This window comes from Polistes dominula, unplaced genomic scaffold, assembly GCF_049000335.1.
Source record: "Polistes dominula isolate Pdom_NZ unplaced genomic scaffold, Pdom_raw_medaka contig_49, whole genome shotgun sequence".
NCBI classification, from domain to species: Eukaryota; Metazoa; Arthropoda; class Insecta; order Hymenoptera; family Vespidae; genus Polistes; species Polistes dominula.
The window spans coordinates 470,572-492,106 of record NW_028300914.1 but is presented as its reverse complement, the minus strand read 5'-3'; the positions used below and the strand labels follow the sequence as shown (position 1 = coordinate 492,106).

At 29.9% G+C, this 21,535-nt stretch overlaps 2 protein-coding genes across 5 annotated transcripts; one reads left to right on the top strand and one right to left on the bottom strand.

Moving 5' to 3' along the window:
- Nucleotides 1–590: 590 nt before the first annotated feature.
- On the bottom strand, nt 591–17,997 carry LOC107069368 (uncharacterized). Of its 3 annotated transcripts, none has more exons than XM_015326628.2 (3): nt 4,504–4,738; nt 2,784–3,128; nt 591–2,660 (listed from the first exon to the last, which is right to left on the bottom strand). In XM_015326628.2, the coding sequence occupies exons 2-3, from the start codon at nt 3,076–3,078 to the stop codon at nt 2,653–2,655; spliced, it is 303 nt and encodes a 100-aa protein (XP_015182114.1). In that variant the 5' UTR covers nt 3,079–3,128; nt 4,504–4,738; the 3' UTR covers nt 591–2,652. The 3 variants fall into 3 exon arrangements, with proteins under 3 accessions (XP_015182114.1, XP_015182113.1, XP_015182112.1); XM_015326627.2 differs by lacking the exon at nt 4,504–4,738 and adding an exon at nt 17,321–17,997 and having other exon boundaries at nt 595–2,608; XM_015326626.2 differs by having other exon boundaries at nt 598–2,608; nt 4,504–4,725.
- LOC107069367 (uncharacterized) lies at nt 16,852–20,832 on the top strand. Of its 2 annotated transcripts, none has more exons than XM_015326623.2 (3): nt 16,852–17,006; nt 19,089–19,889; nt 20,496–20,832. In XM_015326623.2, the coding sequence occupies exons 1-3, from the start codon at nt 16,985–16,987 to the stop codon at nt 20,594–20,596; spliced, it is 924 nt and encodes a 307-aa protein (XP_015182109.2). In that variant the 5' UTR covers nt 16,852–16,984; the 3' UTR covers nt 20,597–20,832. The 2 variants fall into 2 exon arrangements, with proteins under 2 accessions (XP_015182109.2, XP_015182110.2); XM_015326624.2 differs by lacking the exon at nt 16,852–17,006 and adding an exon at nt 18,119–18,326.
- Nucleotides 20,833–21,535: the final 703 nt, after the last annotated feature.

Here is a 21,535-nt window from a genome sequence, read left to right as displayed (position 1 = left end):
GCAAAACGACACGCGATGCCCTTTGATTTCTGTTCGGATAAGTTTCATGTACGTTTCCCGTTCGGTTCGGATAACAGACGATATCGGAAAGCATTCTTTTCTGTAATGGTGAGCGAGTAAAACGACCATTAATCTGATCTACCTTCTCTTCTACTATTCTCATGTCTCCAAAAACCTTTTCCTTCTTTTCGTTTGGTCCTAGAACGTGAACGAACATTAATTATCGGAAAAAAGGTTGGACAAAAACGTTAAGCTCATAGTGTCTGTCGCGTTATCTTTCCAAATCCTGATATCTATGTACGTAGGTGCAAGAACCAATGAAGATGGTTTTTCTTTTATCTTCACGTACTTCGAATATACAGTGACTTTCAAAAATATTCAGACACTACAGTTTGAAGTCAATTTTTGATCTCATATTTTCGTCGTTTAAGAAAGAAATTGTCCTTGGTTTTACCAATGAATCATTTATTCATTTTAGTAACCAAATATCTAATTTGTTTTTTCATATTAACAAAATAAAGTATTGAAATATTTTTAGAAGTAACTGTACGTGATAAAATGAGGCATTTCATTTCAGGTGCATGTAAATTTAATCCTCTATAAAATATCATGTAACTCTCAAATCACACTGTCGTACATCAGCATTTTTTTTCATTCTTATTTCAGTATCTTATCAAAAGATTATTAATGATTAGCTCGTATCATAAAAAATTCATTTTTGTCAAGTTTAAATTATAATAAAGAAAGGGTCGGGGTCTCAAAAGTTCCTACATGATTATAAAAAATTAATTATTCTTCTTTCTAGTTAAAGTACTTGGCTCGATTGTAAAATTACAAGTGCGATTGTAATCTTCTAAAGTTTTGAGAAAGTGTAATTGATCTTTAATATCATTTAAGAACTTTTGGTCCATTTTTTTTTTAATAAGTTTTAAAATAAATCATGAATAATTGTTTTATTATTCTTTAGTTTTTGTAATTTTTGAATTTTTATTCTGTAAGGTACTATCTACTATCTATAGTTAAGGAAAAAAAAAGAAAAAGGGAATGCTTGAGAAGGGTCCCTCTTTCGTTTGAACGAAAGATTTGATTTCCCTCGTCACCGGATTTCCTCGTGAAAATGTGAAAATGCAACGCTATCGGTATATATTTTTCAAGGCGTATACTCTCACCTACAAGTCGACAAGAGAAAATCTCGTTAGCGTCAATGTCCGATCGGATATCCGTTGGTAAATTCGTTCGCTGTTTCATGGATTTGGCAGTGTCATCGGTGAGCTAACGATGTTCTTGCCTATTTCCTACGATACCATCAACGCGATTGACTGATTATGTTATTCATTCAACTTATATTCCATTATTTAAATAAATCAAATATTTCAAGTAAATAAAATAGAAATAATGCAATTTTGTTTCAAAAATATTTCCATCTCGTAGGTCAATTTGATATGTTGGAAAAAAGGATAGATCAAATTTCAGGATATTTCTTTTTATCGATACTTGTATCTTTGAAACAAACTATACTACTATTCGTTATAATCGTATCGATTTAGCAATGTAAAAAGAAACGTAGCAGTGCAAGACATAAAAAGGAAGTGAACATTAGTCAGAAACATGTGTCACAGTGTGTAAAATAAAATACGTTAGTGAAAATGTAAGACCGATTATATTCCAAGAGGATTTCAGTATTCGAAAGCTTATTGGTACAAAGCATCGCAGTTAGATGTTTCAAATGAAGGTTCACTCACACGCATACAAAGATATTATACCAAAAGTGCCTTCTGAAGCTGAACGGTTCTCTCAACTCTGAAATTATTACTCAGTTAGAAGGGTTTTATTGCTTCAATAATAAAAGCTAGCAATATATCCATATATCTTTTATTCTCGTTCACTTCTTTTCATGCGTGCACGCGACGTTCTACCATGCTGCGAAATATTATCGCTATTAAGTATAGTTATACGATTTCAGTTTACCAATTGTATTGGTCATTTTTCAATAACTAAATTTCATTCGAGTATTTTTCGTTTCTTGACATAAACTTCTATATACAGTTTTATGAGTATTCTTTTTTAAATAATTCCATTTATTACCATTTTGCTTATGTTCAAATGTTAAACGCAGAATTTTACGAATAAAGCTGTATTTGTTAAAATAAAATTAAATTTAATCAAATTAAATTAAATGTCTCCTAATACAATAGTTTTAGTTAACTACTTAAAAATATAATATGTACACGCATATATTATCTTAATCATACTTTTAACAATATTTCATCTTCAATATTATTAAGTTAATTAAAAATTATATATCATACATACATAATTTTTATCGTATAGAAAAAAAAGAAGGAAACTATGATTATCTAGAACTGCGAATATGAGAAATTAAAATGATGATTAAATGCAACTTTATGGAGTTACTTACTCATAAAAGTGCATTGTTTAATACTGAACTTATTTGATTGTCCATTGTCATTTTAATTCCAATTGTGTGGTCCTTGGAGTAAATGCATTCAATTCATTATACTTGCGATAATCACTTTCAACAAGTAACTCGTGATGCTGACTATTATTATTGAAAATAAAAGTATCTTCACGCAAGAGGAACAAGCCACTGGTAAAAAATGAAATTTGATTATTTACTTTGATACATAAATTTCACTTACCTAGAATATAAATAGAGCACGTATAAGTATTTTCTTTAGATAGAAACAAACAGTCTAGATTTGGATGCTTAAAATGAAATCATCTTGTAGAATATTGAAATAGGAAAAAATAAAATTAATTACCATTTCTATTTTTACGATGTACAACTGTATTGGTCACAATACACGCTTGCGGTGGATTCGTTTCCATTGACATATACGTAGGATTGTATGGCGGTTGAGATACATTGTATCCTTGATAATTACTTGTCGTTGGATACTGTCCTCCTATTCCTGGTTGTACGTGTGTTTCATAAGTGTGTGTACCAAATGGAGGAAGAGGAAAATTATTTTTCGAAGGAGGCTGTTGGGTAATTGCTTCCGAGTAGGACGGCGGTGCCGCTGTACTTATCGTTGATATTGGTGGTTGATAATGCATCTTTCTTTCGGTATCTTTTTAGTTCATATATTTATGAAGTATTTGGTTAGCTGCAATTTGTTATCAGGAAAAAAAAATTAATTATTTATTCATTCATCATATAATAAGAGATGGAAATTTGTTAATACTGTATAATATACAGAATCTTGTTAAGAATCCTTAGAATTTGATTTAACATTAATTGCTTCAAGATACGAAAGTTGTTTTTTTTTTTTTTTTTTACAGACAAACTGTATAGATTTCATAGGTAAAAATTAATAATTCATTAGATTGAGAATATAAGAAAAATTATATTGATTTTATTATTTCTAACCCATATTTATATAATAAGAAATAAAATGATTAAAAAATAGTTTCAATGCAAATATTCTCAGCTAACAATAAGTGACGTCAAATGGTGATATTATACTTTGTTTGAAGTATAGGATATTAAAAATAGGATTAGATGTTTTTATCTTATGATCCGAGAACTTACTCAATAGGAATACGATATCAATATTGTGAACTATAAAACATAATCAATCGACTATCTGAATAAATAAGATACTGGATAAGTTTCCTATCCGTTTAATATTGTTTTACTTTTTTTGTTTTTTTGTTAAATCGATGATGTGGTATCAAAAAGATATTTTTAAAAATATCGAAGTGGTCAATACAAATGGATTATTGCAGGAAATTGGCAATCGTATTATCACATTCATATTATCATATCAAAATTATCGTACTATCTTCTTTTTTTCTGCCTTATCATCGAATTATTTACATTAAACAAAAATATGTCCAGTTTGCAACATCGATTTCAATGAATAGTTTAAATTATTTAATTTCATTCATTCGTTGTAATAAACTTTAAACGTATGTAGAAAAAGAAGAAAATGTTAGGGAAAAACCGATTTTACTAAAGAATAATAATCATTGTAATCTGACGTAACTCTTGAAAATTGTTCAGATTGTTTAGTAATATAATTTTTCCAGGAAAACTACGAATCATTTATGTAATATGCAATGAGTTTGAAAATTCTCGTATTCATTTTTTTTTTTACTATCAGCGATTTATTGCTGTCGCGATATTTGTAAAAGGAATTTTTTTTTTCAAAATGTACGTACAAAAAAACGAGTTTAGTGTATTTCATTTTATATGTAATTATATTGGTGACTTACATTAATTGGAAAAAGGAAGGTATACGAACGCTTTGATAGAAAGAAAAAAAGTGTCTTATCGTCTGACGCGAGATAAGAGTCTTAATCGAATTCTTTTAACTGCACGTAAATTTCTAAAAAAGAACAAAATTTATTGACTCGCGTAAAACATTTATTTATTTTTAATAAGTATCTTGTATTGTATATATTTAGTGGTTTAACATTTCGTTCGTGTTAATCATGAAATATGTATAAAATAATAGATAATGGAATAAAATAGCTTACGTCCTCGTTTTTCATAACGCGTGACTTCGATACACCTCAGCACAAGCTATCGACTGTTAAGCAACACGTTCATACGTATAACTGCTCGCGACTAGTTGAATGTTATAAAACATATACCAAAGATAAAGTTGGCAACGTGCAATAACGATCAATCGAACGAACAAATTCGATCATAGCGCGGGAAATTTCAATCTTTTATGAATTTTATTTTAACGAACAAATTATTCCTATTTTTTTTTTTTTATCAACGAGTGTGTTGTATTTTTTGTATACTTCATCTAATATTTCATCGTATTCTTATCTATAGTTCGAAAATGTTCTCTCGAATAATTAAGATAAATTATCTGATGATAACGATTCATATGACAATCGATAGAACTAGCGAATTAATTATGTAAAAAGAAAAAGGAAAATATGCGATGTGGAATTTTTAGAATAATTTTTTGTTTTGGTTGCAATTAAAAAATCGTACACGTGTTTTTTTTTTTTTTTTTTTTTTTTATACCAGAAGATATCGTATAGTTGATTGAACAAACTATCGGTTGGAAACACACAAGACAGATTGTACACTGGCTGTGTCTTGTACGGATTATCGGCGAGTTGCTGTGACATTGGATAAACGAATCCGACAGGTGCCAGCTGCTTTAGCAATAAAACTTACACGACGATCCCTTTTTATCATCCATTTCTGTCTAAGACACTTCTATCAAATCTTTATTTTATTTTATTCGTATTTCCTTTTTTGTTTTTTATGCAATCAGTGTTAGTTATTTCGTTGATTGCAAAATCGTTTAATCTTTCTATCAAATCTAAAAAGGATTTTTCAATAATTATAATACCGAACTTTTTTTTATAAAACATTTCAATTAATTTTAGATGACAACTACAGATGCAATTTTGTCATTGGTAATTTTACAAATAAAAGAAAAAAAAAATGGTAATACTTTTTTAGTCGATAGGAAGTATAAAATATATATTTTCAATACTTTGGCAAAAAGTTGGCACGTACTTGCAATAAAGGACTATAATTCAACGCGTACGGGGTTGAAAACTGTAACGAAAGGAAAAATAGGTCGGCGTGGAGGATTTAATCAATGTTTTCGGCGCCAACTCGACTCTTCTGACGTGGTTCCATAAAAAAAAAGAACTTAATCAATAGAAATCAACAAGTATACCTATATTTTTTATCTACAATTTTTATTCAAATAATCGTGCATCCATCGATACAATAATTATTGTCTTTAAAGAAAAATACATTGGGGTATATAATCTTTATTATTCCCAGTTTGCAAGTGAATCAATAACAATGCACAAAAGATAAATGAAAATGATTTCGAAAATACACACACCCTTCCCCCCCCCGTTTCATTTCCGAGCTTGTATTTCTTCTATATCGCTTCCAATGACAAACAATATCGGATTTCCTATTCGCTTATTCGGCTTCTACCTCTCAACTTTTGTTTCCAATTTCAATAGTCGTTCTCATGAAAATTTGTTATATTTTTCATTCATTTATCTATAACCATCCAATCACGTAAATGTTCTCTTAACGAAACAATTTTTTTTATATTTCAAGTGAGCTGCTACTACTAGTCTCGAGCAATAGAAAAACACTTTTTACAAAAGTGTTGCATAAGTATATGAATTATGTATGTATTCAGTACAAACTGTTCAGAAAAAAAATGTATTAGCTTTTTATACAAAATCTTCTATGTCAATTTCAAAAGATCTCTAAAAAGAATTTTTAATTTGAAAAATAATGTCAGGGCTTTTAGTTTGCTTTGATTAATGATCGTGCTTAAAAATGTTCAAATTTTAAAACACTATCCCATTATACCAACAATTAAAAAAAAAAAACAATCTCATTTATTTTTCTAACATAAATATTGTTTACGATAAAGTCGAATTCATTGAACGTTTGATACAGTGACCGAATATTTTACGATGCAGCTGCGTTCAGTTAGAACCATTTCGAAACTGTCAAAGGTCATAACTCATAGTCCTAAATATTCACAGCGCATAATTTCAAGAAGCAAAGGTGGTTATCATTCGTGAGGAAGCAAGACGACAATCTGACATGTAAGGTAATTTCTCCCATGTATGTACCTAAACCTATATATCTATAGATTTATGTATACATACTTGTATATATATGTATGCATATGCATAGTGATACACTAGACGAGTAAGCACATAACATATGCTCATAGTACAATCGTGATGAACCTAACAAGATTCGATGTCAATGTTGAGAATACAATAGATACTTCAAATAGATATTATCTTATATTTCAACAAAATTATTATTATTATTATTACAAGAACATAATTTAATAATTTTTTCATAGAAATTTATTATAAATAACTTCAAATATTTTAATTTACACATTTGAAAAGATATAACTCTTTTACAGTCATTCCCACTTGTTAGACTCTAAACTTTTCAGCTCTCCTATGCGTAATAAATCTAACGAATAAATAAATGGCAATTATTACTGATTCTTTTTTGTTGTTGTTGTAAAAATGCAACGTTGTTGTGCCATCATAAAAGATTTGTTATAATTACAGAGACAGTTTTTGCAGTTTTGTCTTGATTTCTCACGAATTTACTTTCACCGTCAGGCACGTGATCTTCTCAGAAAGAAATCATTTTTACCTGTCTATAATTATACGTGTCATTTCTCATTACTAACCATGGTATGTTTGTTGAACCCTATTTCATTGTGGCTACATCATTCTTTCATTCTGTTTTATTTAAATTATTCTTGCGAAATAATTCTTATAAGTATTGTCCTTGCGAATCTTTCTAACCTTGGATCCTAATCTTTCTTAATATTTCTTAAGATATTTTTTGTTACAAGTAAAAAAATTTGACATGCCAATCAAACCACCATTAACCTTCTTCTGTTAAAAAAAAAAAAATGATATTAATTATACTCGTGTATAATTGCACTATACCTAATAAACAATTTTTATTTTCATAGATGCATGCGTGATAAAGCATTACTATATATACTACATTTATAATCAAGGCTAACAAATAAGTTTTATAACGTTCTTGAAGAATAAAAAAAATACTCATAAATCCGATCGACCTTACAGTTGTTTTTTTTTTTTTTTTTGCTATTTTAAATTTATCCTTTTTTTTTCTTCTTTAAATACTCATCTTACGCTGTAAATAAATTCATACATTCATACGTACATTTATATACTTTCAAGTTTCATATAGAACTGATGAAAAAGAATAGAAGTATAATTTATGCGCATATTTATTTCTATTTCTATCTTTCTAGTTGAGACTAAGAGAAAAGATCACAGTATGATTTACAGATCATTGATAATCATACAACTATAATAGCTAACGTTGAATTATGAGAGTTGGATGACCATAAAAGAAAAATATTAACAGAAAGAGAAAGATGGAGGAAGAGAGATTTTCAATGACCTAATGGATTACATAAACGTATCGGTAGTGTGTGTGTGTGTGTGTGTGTAATAAACTTTGAGAAACTTCCAAGTGTTGGATGCAATCAAATTGTCTTGTGGATTTAATGGGACAAAATTGATGAGGTGTGTAAAAAAAAAAACGTTGAAATTATTTAGTAAAATTCCTTTACGTGTTAGACTTAGAACTTTACTGTCTTCCTAGTAGACAGTGCATTTTTTAAATAAATAAGTAATACTTCTATTTATTTTATCTTAGGAAAAAAAAAACATCTTGACGTTACCTTTCACATTCTTTTGAATATACAGATTCATTCTAGGAATGATATTTCTTTTTTTTTATTTATCTTTGTTATTACGTAAGTTAAAGTTATATTTTATTTAATTCTTCAAGGTGGTCTGCTGTTTTACTTAAAAAAAAAAAAGTGAAATTTGGTTATGTAATGAAAGAAATTACGGAAATTTTATTTTTACAAAAATATTCAGATTGCGTGATTGCATTTATGAAATTTTGAATGACGTTTATTACAGTGTTATACAAAATTTTATTTAACTTCCTGTTTATCATTATTAATACATACGAATCCAAAAAATGTGTGAATATTCGGATTGCAAAAATGAGTGTCGTATTAAGTTGAAATTTAATTATATTGGATTTACAGTACTCTGATACGAATTTACACGTCATCCACAGTTAAAAAGGGAGGAAACAAAAAGTATTGGAGATATTATTAACGTCATTTATAAATGACGTTTAAATGGGTTGAAATGATGGTACATAGAGAAGAAATACAACGTGCAATCATGTTTGTTAGCTTTGACTTTTATGGATATTATGTAGATTAACACATAATAAATAATGAATAGGTTTTGTTTTAATTTTTTGTTTGTTGGACTTATCCATATAATTTCATCTGCTTCGTGAGGCAGAATTTTCTTTCTTTCTGTTTTTTTTTCAAGTTTGTTTTTTACAACTCTATTTTTAGGTATTAAAATAGTAGTCAAATAAAAAGCTATCGCAGAAATGAAAATCCACTGTAAATAGTACACGGGAATGAATTGTTCCTTTTTACAGATTTGATTATTTAATTTTGCATAATCCCTTTTTCTCTTTCATTGTAGGGAAACGAAAATGATCGTATTAAAGAAGAAATAGGAAGATGGAAGCTGTATCGTCCAAATCCACTATGCTTTTCTCGTTATTTGCGACGTTATACGAAAACGAATGGACTTTTAAATTGCAACAATGCCAGTGGTTTCGGTCGCAGTAGTCACGATAGACGAGACACGGTTTTACTCGATAACGGATGCGAAACGCAACGCAATGCAACGCAATGCAACGCAATGCAACGCAACGCAACTCAACGCACGCTCCGGTACGCCTTCGTGTTCTCCCCAACAACGAGTAAAAGCGACAAATTCGTCCCATTATATTTTCGTATTTATTTCGACGGTGAAATAGCCCCTTCCCTTTTCCCTTCTCTTTCCCCTTCTCCCTTTTGGCCACTTTTGTTCCGTCCGTAATTACGTTCCGGCGCGCTTAATTCCCGACGATTAAAACTCTCGGACCACCCGTTAATTTTCCTAGAAATAGTGTTGGAATCGTACGAGGCGAAAAATTTCTCGTCGATCTTGCCGATTGCTCTAACTTTTCTTTTATTTTCTTTTTTTTATTCAATGTTATGACGTTTCTCCTTTGTAAATGATCATGATTCCAAAATTCTTCAACATTTTTATATATATATATATATATATATATATATATATATATATATATAATAATAATATCTATGAAATAATAACACAAATATTTTCATAATAATTAAAATTGTACTTATGAATAGGATATATTTAATGGTTGGAAAAAGTTGCGAGTAGATGTTTTTTCTCTGGTTTGACCATGACGTCATTATCCCATATAAGTTCAATATTTAATTTTCCTCGAACACATAGATCTCGTCTAGTTTACGACTGGTTCTAAACTCGAATCGTGAAACTATTTAAACTCTGAGAAGCAAGCGGTGCGACCATTGTCGCATCGAAATTTCATAGCTCGTAGAACTTCCGTGCAAATACAGACTGACTGAAGTAGGAGTATGACGTTTCTTTCTCTCTCTCTCTCTCTCTCCTTTCTCCCCCTCTCTATTTCTCATTTTCAGTGTATCATGGAAAATACTCTCTCTCTCTCTCTCTATCCTTCTCATTTTACAATGTACCATAGAAAATAGTCGTTCTCTCTCATTTTAGTTTACCATGAAAAATATTCGCTCTCTCTCTCTCTCTCTCTCTCTCTTTCTCATACTCATTTTAAACTGTACTATAACAAATATTCTTTTTTTCTCTCATTCTTTCGTTCTCTTTCTCACTTTACAGTATAGCATGCAAAATTCTTCTTCTTCTTCTCTCTCTCTCTCTCTCTCCTTACTTTTTAGTTTACAATGTTCTATGGCAAATAATCCCTCTTTTTCTTGATCTTTTTCTTGTTTTTTTTTTTTCTCATCTTACAGTCTAATATGAAAAATACTTTTTCTCTCTCTCTCTCTTTTTGCAGTATCTCATTTTACTGTACCACCATGACAAATATTCTCTTCCTATCTTTTACTGTATCATGTAAAAACCTCTTTTTCTCTCTTTTCCATTTTATTATGTGTTCTATAGTAAATATTCTTCATCTCTTTTTAACTTTTATTATTTCTTTCTTCTTTTCTCTTCTTCATCTTACAGTGTACCATGAGAAAGACTCTTTTTTTCTTTTTACCTCATTTTGCAATTCACCATAGAAAAAGGCCCCGCTTCTCTCCTTCTCTGTTATCTGTCTTCCTCTTCTTCTTCTCATCTTACTGTGTACCATGGAAAGTGCACTTTCTCTCCCTCTCTCTCTCTCTCTCTTTTTTTTTCTATGTTCCTCATCTTACAGTGTACCATAGAAAATATTATTCGTTCTTCTTCTCTCTCTCTCTCTCTCTTTTTCTTTTTTCACACTTTCTTTCTCACCTTTTTCTTCCTTTCTTTTTTTTTTTTTTTTTTGTATTTTCCAATGTACTATGGAAAATACATTCTCTCTCTCTCACACTTTCATTCTTTCTTATCTTTCAGTCTACCACGGAAAATACATTTTCTTTCTCTGAATTTTCTTCGTAGAGTAGGAAAACTTTGTCAAAGGATGAAAATCGTAGCGTAGCGACTGAGAAGAGAAATTCGTCGTTGGCAGGTTTGGTACGTTGACGCCGGTCCTTCTTATTTACTTCGCGGTTCGCTTTGTTCGAGCGTAATTAAGTTTCGCGGTGGTTTAACGCTCAACAATTACTCCCTCGTAGTCGGTAATTTACCGTTCAGATAAAATATAAGGAAGTTCGAATAAGAAATACGAAAATGCTAAGATATCGAATAAAATGAAATATTCATTGGAACAGGGAATTTCAATTAATATGACTCGAGGTAAACATTAATCTGATAATTTTTTTCTAATCACGTAGAGATGGAGATATACTTTTTTTTCTATTTTTTTCCTATTATTTCTTAAAGAACAAAGAACAAGAAAAAAAGGAACTCTCTTTATCTGTCTTTTTTCGTTTCCCTCTTTTTTCTTTTTTTTTTCGAAGTTTGTCAATTTTTGAAGGCTTTTTTTCAAGAAGGTCAAGAATGACGTCAACGAATTGTTTCACGTGAATGCGAAATTTGGCGAATATATTCTACCTGTTCGTAAAAGAATATAAAAGATTTGTCAAAAATACAAAATACAGTATTTCAATCGTAGCTTATTAAAGATTCTTTTTTTCTCATAAGTTTATTGTTGTTTCTTTTATTTTAGATAGAAAACAAATTGTTGTTTAAACATTAATCAACGCAGTATATGATATTTTCTTATCAATATGGAGAAGTATTGATTCGTTCATTGCTAATGACTTATCTTTAAATAATGTTTATTCTTTTAAAAGAATCTTTTAAAAGAAACTAGTCTTACATAATTCGAGGACCGTTATTCTTTGCACTGTTATATCACGCAGACTTAATCAATATTCCATTGACTTTCTCTTTAAACTTCTGACGAATCTTAGTCAAAAGTATATATATATATATATATATATATAAAGTGTTCAAATTGTTTTCTACAAAATTTTTACTACAATTATCAACATTATTTATGTACAATATTCAAATTCCATATTATAAATTCAATGGCAACATGAAATATATAAACAAGGTCGTCTGTGTGCGATCTTTTAGGAAAATTTTCTTATTGTCAATAAGTTCGTGATCAAAGTATAGAAGAAGATTCATTGTTTACAAAAAGTCAGTTACGTTCGAACGATGATCGAGGCAATACCAAACTGCTATTCTTTGAGTAATTCGGAAGACAATTTCATGGAGTTTTTATCCTCATCGTATAAAGGTAAGCATGTACACCATATTCTAATGTAATATATTACATATATATATATATATATACATAATTATCTCATAATTAATATTAATTATAGATACACATACATATATTACGTTTTTATTTTATAAATTATTTATTTTACATATATTGTTTCCATACTTGAATGCATTATTCCTGAATAAAAATTGTCATCAGTCTTCTTATCAATGTTAAACTTTGCTTTAGTATTTAAATTTTTTTCTAATAAATCTATTTATTCTGCATTTTCTTTATTTCTATCAGTTGAACTGTAACATTGACAGCGCCAATCATTAAGTATAATAATAAAAATTATAGATTAACATTTGAAATATAGAAATAGTAGACAAAATAATAATTATTCGAATAAAAATTCTTCGATTATTTGTAATATCCGTATCATTTATTCAATTTTAGAAAAATACCTATTCGAGACAAACAAACAAGCATTACAAATACATATTTGTCATTATTTTGTATTAAAGAATATTCGTGGGAAATTTGTATTATATTGAAAGAAATGTGTGTGTGTTATAGAGATCCGTTTCAAAGTTCTCTCGAAATTCTTCGGATCCATATAGAAATATTAAGTTTCTCGTGTGGATAATAAAAAAAAGGATATGCTTCGATCATCGAAAAATCGAGGTCGTAGAAATGTGAACTAAGATGGTAGAAAGGTACAGATGCGAATTTAAAATTTAACAGTCGCTTTCCACTAGCTGAGGAAAAATGGTGCTCGGAGTAGATACATTATAGGTACCTACCAATACATGTATATAGTTTCTTATACTACTGTTAGGCGTTCGTAGTGTGGAATGCAGGAAAATAAGAAAGAAAGAATGAAAGAAAGAAAGAAAGAGAGGATGCGAATGTGCCCTGAGAGCAGTTTCACGTAGACTCAGGAGTCGTAGAACGCTCAGCAATAACCCACCTTTATAGCCGACGTTCCGGGAAAGTGCGTTTCCCCTTTTCTTCACCTACGTGTATAGTACCCTAATACACGTATCTACCTCTAAAGGTACAACAGTCGCAGTAAACGGGATAGACGAGATCGTCCGCAAGCAACTCCTGCGAGATTAAACATCACCTTCATGATCATAACTTTAACGATACTTTGTATGATAAAGTATAGACGGTATTATAACGGAAAATGTCTTAATAACGAAAACATTGTATCTCCTTTTTTCATTTTTTCCTTTTTACAAAATCTGTTTAGTTTGAAATATTGTTTTTTTTTCTTTCTTTTATTTTAGGATTACATTTTTCAAATATTAACATACACGTTCCAGAATATTTGTTACAATTTCGTGACATACACAGGCGACGTTGTTAAAAGTCATATAACATTTGAAAAGTTTTATTTAACTAATTGTAAGCTAGTTTTATATACTTGTTGTTTCTCAAATTGTCACAGCCTTGTACAGAAAATCTGTTCAGCGACGTGGTAAAAAAAAAAAACAAAAAAAAAGAAAATTTCTCTCGTTGCTCGCCAGTTAAACGCTGTAAAAGTAAACACACGAAATAATTTGTTCTCTCGAATTATAAAGTGTTGAAATACAAAATTAACTTTATTACAATTAATCCACACGATAGCGGAAATAACAAACTCATATTTGTTTCGTTTATGTTAGTTAAAATACTCATTAGGTATTCATTTTATAATAAATTTATTTCAAAAATGTTTTCGGTTGAATTGGACAACACGTTCGTTGTTATTTTGAAAAAGTATGTCAAAATTTCTCACCATTCTCTATTTGACGTAATATTATCCCGTTAATAATTTCCATATCTTTCACCTAATATTATTGAAATGAGTTTTCAACCAAGGCGTGTATTGTATGGTGATAATCAAATAAATTAACACATACTTGTATAAATTAACAATCTTAAAAATGTTATCTTAGAATAAAATCTTGTAATTTTATACTATTCTCTCGCTTTTTTTTTCATTACCAGTGTAATAAATTTTCATTATAGATCGTAGTTCTTCATTGATTAATTGATTTTTTTGCGAAGAACGCTAAGTATAATAAAAATAGGAATGACAAGAAATTTGTACAATTTTATTTGAAAAAGTTTATTGACTTCTTCACGTGGAAAAGAATAGAAAAAAGAAGAAGAAGAAGAAAAAATTACTACAATGTAACTTCGAGATCAGAATAGTTCAGTACATAGCAAATATACGCTTTTGCACATACTAACATCTGTGGGAAGACGAACTATACGGAAATTGTAGAAGCAACGTATCCCACGGCGACGCATGATCGCGAAGTATGCTAAACACGTAACACGCTCGAGTATAGGAAGGAAGGACAAGTAATAGCAAAAAACATGGTGAAAAACGAAGAAAGATAATCATTGTATCAAGGAGATATTCACATCCATACATACATACATACACACATACGCGTATATATCTAGAGACGCAGTCTTGATCTGCAATATCTCACGTTTAGCATGAACGTAAACTCGGTGAACGAGTGAAATCATACGGAAAATTAAAAAACATGACCTATTTACGTATCTATTATATTTTTTGTCTTCTCTTGCCATACTTGTAACTAGAATGATTGTAAATTGTCGTGCGCATGAGCGAGCGAGCCTTTTTGTCAGGTTCGATTAATATTCTCGATACGTCGACGATATCAAACATGATTTTGCAGACGCGTCGTACTTAAAGCGTTAAACAGGATTTAACGTTTATGTGCAGGTCGCATATCGCGTAACGACGTTATACTTTGTACCTTTCCCTCGTCCCAAACCTCTCCTCCTCCTCCTCCTCCTTCTCCTCCTCTCTATATCTTATACTCTTGCTCTTGCTCTTTCTCTTTTACGAAAAATTTACGTCATTTTTCATTCTTTTATTTGATCGATGTAATAATACTTGTGTTATATATTTATTAATTGGTCTATTACAAATATATATGTTTGTATGTATATATGTGAATGTAATGTCAATGCCCTTAGAGTAAATATGCATACATATATAAATATATACATGTATTTAAAACGATTATTTTTTTATTCTTTTAACGACGTAATGGAATACATAATTAACGATTTAAAATTAGGTAAGAAACAAGCTTCCATAAATGAGAAAGCGAAATCGCGTTACTGGTTCTTTCGTAATCGAAGCTACGTGAGGTTCTTGAGCATTTCTCAATGTTATAACTTTAAGAATTTATAAAATTCGATCGATTATTTTTTGTATCGACGCTTACGAAATATTTATTTGTACGTGATTTGTTTAGATTATCTTTGTTTATTTAGATTGTCCATCCGTTTGTTTCATTTATTTGGAATATTTAACAGTGAGTGATCAAAATAGGACGATTTAAAAAGACGGACCTTGAATTACAATTTTTTTTTTTCAGCAGGAAGAAAGAGAATTAAAAATTTTCGAGAACGATAACAATCTATGTTAGTAACATATTGTAAGTATTATTGTTTATTCGAATCAACCTGACTCGAGTGTGAACATTCGTGACACGTCTGCATTTTTTAGGTGACATTATTTATAAATTTATTATTTGAATGAAAATATTTCTTTTCTTTTTTATATCATTTCAGATTATTTTTAGCCAATACGTGATATCAATTGTAAATTTCGTCTTTAAATATACATTATAAATATAATTTGTAACATATTACAAATTGTCTTGGATGTATGTTTTATTTTTCAATGTATTTGGAAAGATAACGTATCATCTTATATTTCAGTAACATATATTGTATTGAACGGAAAGATAAACAGTATTTAATGAAAGTTAAGAAGAAGGGAAATAAACTGCGTAATAGTTATCAATTATAGATATATAGTAATGAGAAAAATGATAAATTTTATAATTATTGTATAACTTACTGTTTTCTTCCTATATTATTAATGTACTATTATCTTAAATTTTATTGTTATCATTGCTTTTTGTTTTACTATCATTTGAGTTACGATTATTAACACATAACTGTTACTGTCAATTCTAAGACAAACATATTTTTAGAACTGATGAATCAAAAGATATTCTAAAACTAAAAAAATTTCAGAGAGAGATAATTTATTGTTGATGTTAAACGTGTACCAAGATGGCCAGACCAATTCTAGTTGTTAAATAATTGTTTATTTTGTAATGTAAAAAATATAGTATCATCATTCAAACATTAAGATTGATTGATAGTATTGACCATCCAACTTAAGTATATTATAATAAAATAGTGATAGGATCAGTTTATTCTTCCATTAAGTCTTCTTCGACTTTGAATAAATGAGATGCGAGATATTATTAATCAAGATTGAAGATCATCTATCTCTTAAACGTTGATTTATAATATAGTATAAAATGTTAAATGGACACAATAATATTATTTTTAAATATTATCCAATTTGATTGAATTCTTATCGACATGATTATTCCAACACATTGCTATTGAAGTGTTTCGTTCGCGAGCGTTCTATGACGTCCTACACAATTTCTTTTTCTATCTTGTACCATCTCTCTTTCTCTCTCTCTCTCTCTCTCTCTCTCTCTTTTTCTGTTGAGACAACTCATGCATACACGTTCCGAGGATATTCGCTTTAGTCGAGTCTTGCTTTTCGTCGGCGCGCCAACCGTACGCGCGTTCTCGTAGATTCAAGAAATGTCGCGCGACGTTGACAAAGGTACAATTCAAACATGCATAAAAAAAAAAAACTGTTTTGTTCTTTCTTTTTTTTTTTATCATTTATATGATTTATATGATTTGTATAATTTATATGAAATGCTTGTAATTACGATTTATAGTTGATAGTTGATATATTTGTCACCTTGTACGTGTGTTTGAAACTCGTTTTTGCTTCGCGGCGGGAATTTTTTGAATTTATCATCTTACATCTTCGATCAAAGTGTTCGACTACGTTTATTATCGTTGCTGTGTTTATCATCGATCGATATATTAGAGTGTGTTTATTATTAATTCTTATCTTTTACTTTTTACCTTTATTTAATCTTCTTATCTTTCTTTCTTTCCTCTGTCTCCTCCAATCACCGCCCCCCCCCCCGCCCTGCCCTGCCCGCCCCTCTCGTCGTTTATACTCATTTTCTAATTTCTAATGACACTTGTGACGTTTTACTTTCTAACCAAGTTAGAATGCAAGGCAGTGAAATTCCTATTGAATTGGGCGCACTCATCTGTCGTAATTTCGAAGTGTAGAACAGAAATTCTGCTCACAGTGTTTCTCGCTCTCACATAGCCACGGTGAAAGGCCTTTATCTTTCTGTTACGAGTGTTCGTTCAGTCGTTAAGCTAAGACGCAACTCCCAAGAATACTCGTTTTCCTTCGAGATATATTCAGCTGCAAAATGCCAACCAACTTACTACTACTACTACTACTACTACTACTATTATTATTTTAACTGCTTGTCGGACGACAAAAATTTCGTCTGAATTTTTCTTTCCCAACGGTTTCCTTTCAATTGCCTTTTTTTCCTCCCTTTTTTCATTCTCGAGACATTTGTTATCTTTCTAATCCGATTATCGTCTAACGATAGGCGAAAAAACTATTCTCTATTCATCTTGACATTATCTCCGGAAAATAGATACTTATTAGGTGGTTATTTATATATTTATATGAAACTCTTTGATAATTGCACAATCGATTAATTAAACCATTATTTATGTTTAGAATAATGATAAGCTTATTCGATATCTTCCAATAAATATCATCAATATTTAATAAAATATTTATTTAGTTAAATACAAAAAATAGATTTATTTGTTCTCTCTTATGTTACGAAAGTGATTTCAAGGTTTTTTTAATCGTTCATGAGTCAAAGTATAAACGTGGTAATACACTATACAAATTTATTGACCCTGACATTGTATTAACACTACCTTAAATAAATTTATATACGCAGTTTTCAATCGTGAATTCACATTAAAAGCATAAATGGCATATCAAATTGTTATTGCTTCTTCGTGTCAACGATGAATCTTAAAACAGGTATATCTTTTTCGTGTTTTAAATACCAACTGTATAAATATTATTGTTTTCGTATTCATAGGCTATAATCAATATTATACGTGACTATTGATTCAGATAGATTCATTACTGTGAATAATTATTATCCATCTGTGTGTGTGGCATTTACGAATATTTTATTCCTTTGAAAGTTTCGTAACGCAATTTAGCTATTAGTTTTAAGTGTTTTTAAATTAAACATTTCATATGATTTGATTTTATTTTTCTAAAAGATGGATACAATCTAATTAGTGTTACCTAAGGTTTCATAATTTGTTCAATTAATTAAGCAAATTTAAATATAGTTAATGGTAGATGGTGTAAATATCATTAATTATCTATTCTTTATGTATTTAATCGATGTAAATTAGGATGTTTTTAATCAAAAGGTGTATTGCAAGCAGTACGTGCATTGCAAATTTCTTCAACATTATTCCATATCTTATGTTAGCTGTTCTTTCATATTCAAACGTTATTCAAACTTAAAGGAATATACAATTTGTTAAGGATGTTTTTTGTTTTGCATCAAGGTTCATAGTTTTATTTTGTTTACCACAGCATAATTACTTAAGTGATCATCTTAATTGTAGAAAATAACTAATGTAATTTATCAGATAAATAGTTTAGTAATATTATAGTTTTTTTTTTTTTTCAAAGATTTGATGCATAGTTTGAAATTTTTGAAATATTTATCTGTATCATTTTTCCTTGTTAATATCTATAAAAAATATTTTATTATTTCAGATGCACCGGAATGTACAGAAAATGATAATTTATTAGAAAATCGGAACGATCCTCGTATCGCATGTTGTTCAGTACCATCAGACGAATCAAATCAAAGGTATAATCATAATCATTATTATCATCACCATCATCCACATCATAATCACCACAACCATAGACGTCAACAACAAAGATATCAACAAGATAATTGTAAAAGTGTAGTAAGTTATGAGAAATCGAATCGAAAGGGGGGTGGTGGTGGTGGTGGTTGTCCAATCGGGATCGTTGATGGTTCGAGTCACGATGTCAGCTCTTCAGCAACTCTTCCATCGATCGTCGTCAGCGACATAGACGAGAACGAGGAGGATCCACCGCCTTACAGTGCGATTGTGCCACCGGATCACGTCGGCTGGCCGTTCGTCTTCTCGACCCACATCCCGTATTCCGTGCACGCAACGCAACCCTGCATAACAGAGCCGCCTTTGGCGCCCTTCCAGACACTACCCCTAACTCAAGCATCGCCACCCACCGTACCTCTTCCACTACCACTACCATTACCGCTACCACTACCACTATCGCAATCACAATCACTAGCATCAACATTACCAGTACAAGCAATATCCTCCCTCCAGCAACCACTCACAACAACGACCAACCGAATCGAAAACCCTTCCTCCCTCGATCACCCCACCCCAAGCCTATCTTTAACGCCTTACCGGTTTTTTAAGTTTGGCTCTCCTCGATCCATCATAGGCCACCATCGTTCTTCGAATTTCACCGATAATCCTCCCAACGGCAAACAGGTTCAACGAAACTCTAGAAGTGAGTTGGATCTTTCTTTTCTTTTTTTCTATAATTTCGTTCAATATGAAATTTATCTTATCGACTAGTCCAATGAATTTTCTTCAATTTAACTTGATGAAACTTTATTGCAAATCTTAATACGTGTAAATTATTCTATAGAATTCATTTTGTAATAACTTATGTGCATTTAATCTTATTATCGTCATGATTTTATTTTATCAATACTACGTGACATGTATGAACTTAGATATTATAACCAATGAAATAAAATTATTTCTGGTTCAATTGATTCGATAAATCTATTTTTAATAGGTTCTTATTTTAGATAATAATCAACAATACTTTTTATCAAATTTTTATGAAAAAAATTGTGCTAGTAGAGCAGTAAATTATTTTCTCATCTCATTAAGATTCTGTTCATGCATAAAACGAACGGTCAATAAATACAATTGATCGATAAAATTATCCAAAAGAATTTTATTCAATTATTGTTCGTAGATAATTCAAAGTCACGTTTTCGTATGATAGTTTGAATTAAAAAAGGAAAAACCATTTACACGATAACGAGATAACATTATCCTCTTATTTTAATACTTATCTTTTTTTTTCTGAATATTGTTTCAGGATACGGAGGAATACTAATTGCGGCTGCTGTCATTGTTTTTCTAATGGTATTGTCCTTGATGGTTAGATTTATAATGGAAAGAAGTTTCTGGAAAAGGTGATAGCGTTAAATAAAATAACAAGACGAAAAAATATGAAGTAGGTGAAAGAGATTAATGTAAGATATGCAAATTAGAATAAGTGTCATACGATAAGTCTACGTTTGCAAGTTGTTTCGTTTTGTTTTCTTGAAAATTTCTTATTTATCGCATTAGATTATTAGATCGAATGAAATTTGAGAAACACGTAATGATCATTTTTATTCATATCTCATCGAACTAAAAAAAAAAAAAAACAATATCAATTAAATGCAATCAAACTGTACTCGTTTTGTATTCAATTATTTTATCAACGAAGTCTCTGTTCTTATGAACGATAAATCATTTTTATTATTCAATGTGTCCGATAATGTGAACCGTAAGAATGAAATTTATTTTTATAATATATTTTGATACATTTTTATTAATAGATTGTATAATTTACAAAAGTCTCTTTATCATAAACTATTTGAATTAGTTGTAATTCATTTTGATGCACGTATTACAATAATACTATTTTTATACACCGAGAATTGGTTTTATATTTTTGGTAATATTAAAAAAATAATCTCAAATTTATCTTTCCTTTCCTAATTCGTTGTTTGTCAATAGACAATAGTATCGGAACAGTTATTTCCTTTATTTCCACCATTCCTAAAGTATTTGTATTTAAATTCGATGTGTAAAAGATTCCAAGTTCTAGAACATTTATTTTCTTCGATTTCGTTAGAATAGAAAGAGGAAATTGTTCTCCTTGATAAGACTCTTGGAACGAAACAATGCATTGGGACGAATGGAACGATCGGTTCCGGTAGCTTGGAGCTGTTAATTATTCGTTAAATGTGTTATCCATTTAAAGTGGAAAGTTCATCCTTCCTATAAGTCTATTGGAAAGATAAGGAAATAAAGTCTTGGAATATAAATGTGAGAGATAGCAATAGTGTAAGCAGAAACGAAATCAAA

Coding starts and splice junctions, on each gene's coding strand:
- LOC107069368 (XM_015326627.2), bottom strand. CDS start 3,078: ATGCATTATCAACCACCAATATCAACGATAAGTACAGCGGCACCGCCG. Junction 2,609..2,783: donor ACATCGTAAAAATAGAAATG/GTAATTAATTTT, acceptor ATTTTTTACCAG/TGGCTTGTTCCTCTTGCGTG.
- LOC107069367 (XM_015326623.2), top strand. CDS start 16,985: ATGTCGCGCGACGTTGACAAAG. Junction 17,007..19,088: donor GTCGCGCGACGTTGACAAAG/GTACAATTCAAA, acceptor TTATTATTTCAG/ATGCACCGGAATGTACAGAA. Junction 19,890..20,495: donor GGTTCAACGAAACTCTAGAA/GTGAGTTGGATC, acceptor ATATTGTTTCAG/GATACGGAGGAATACTAATT.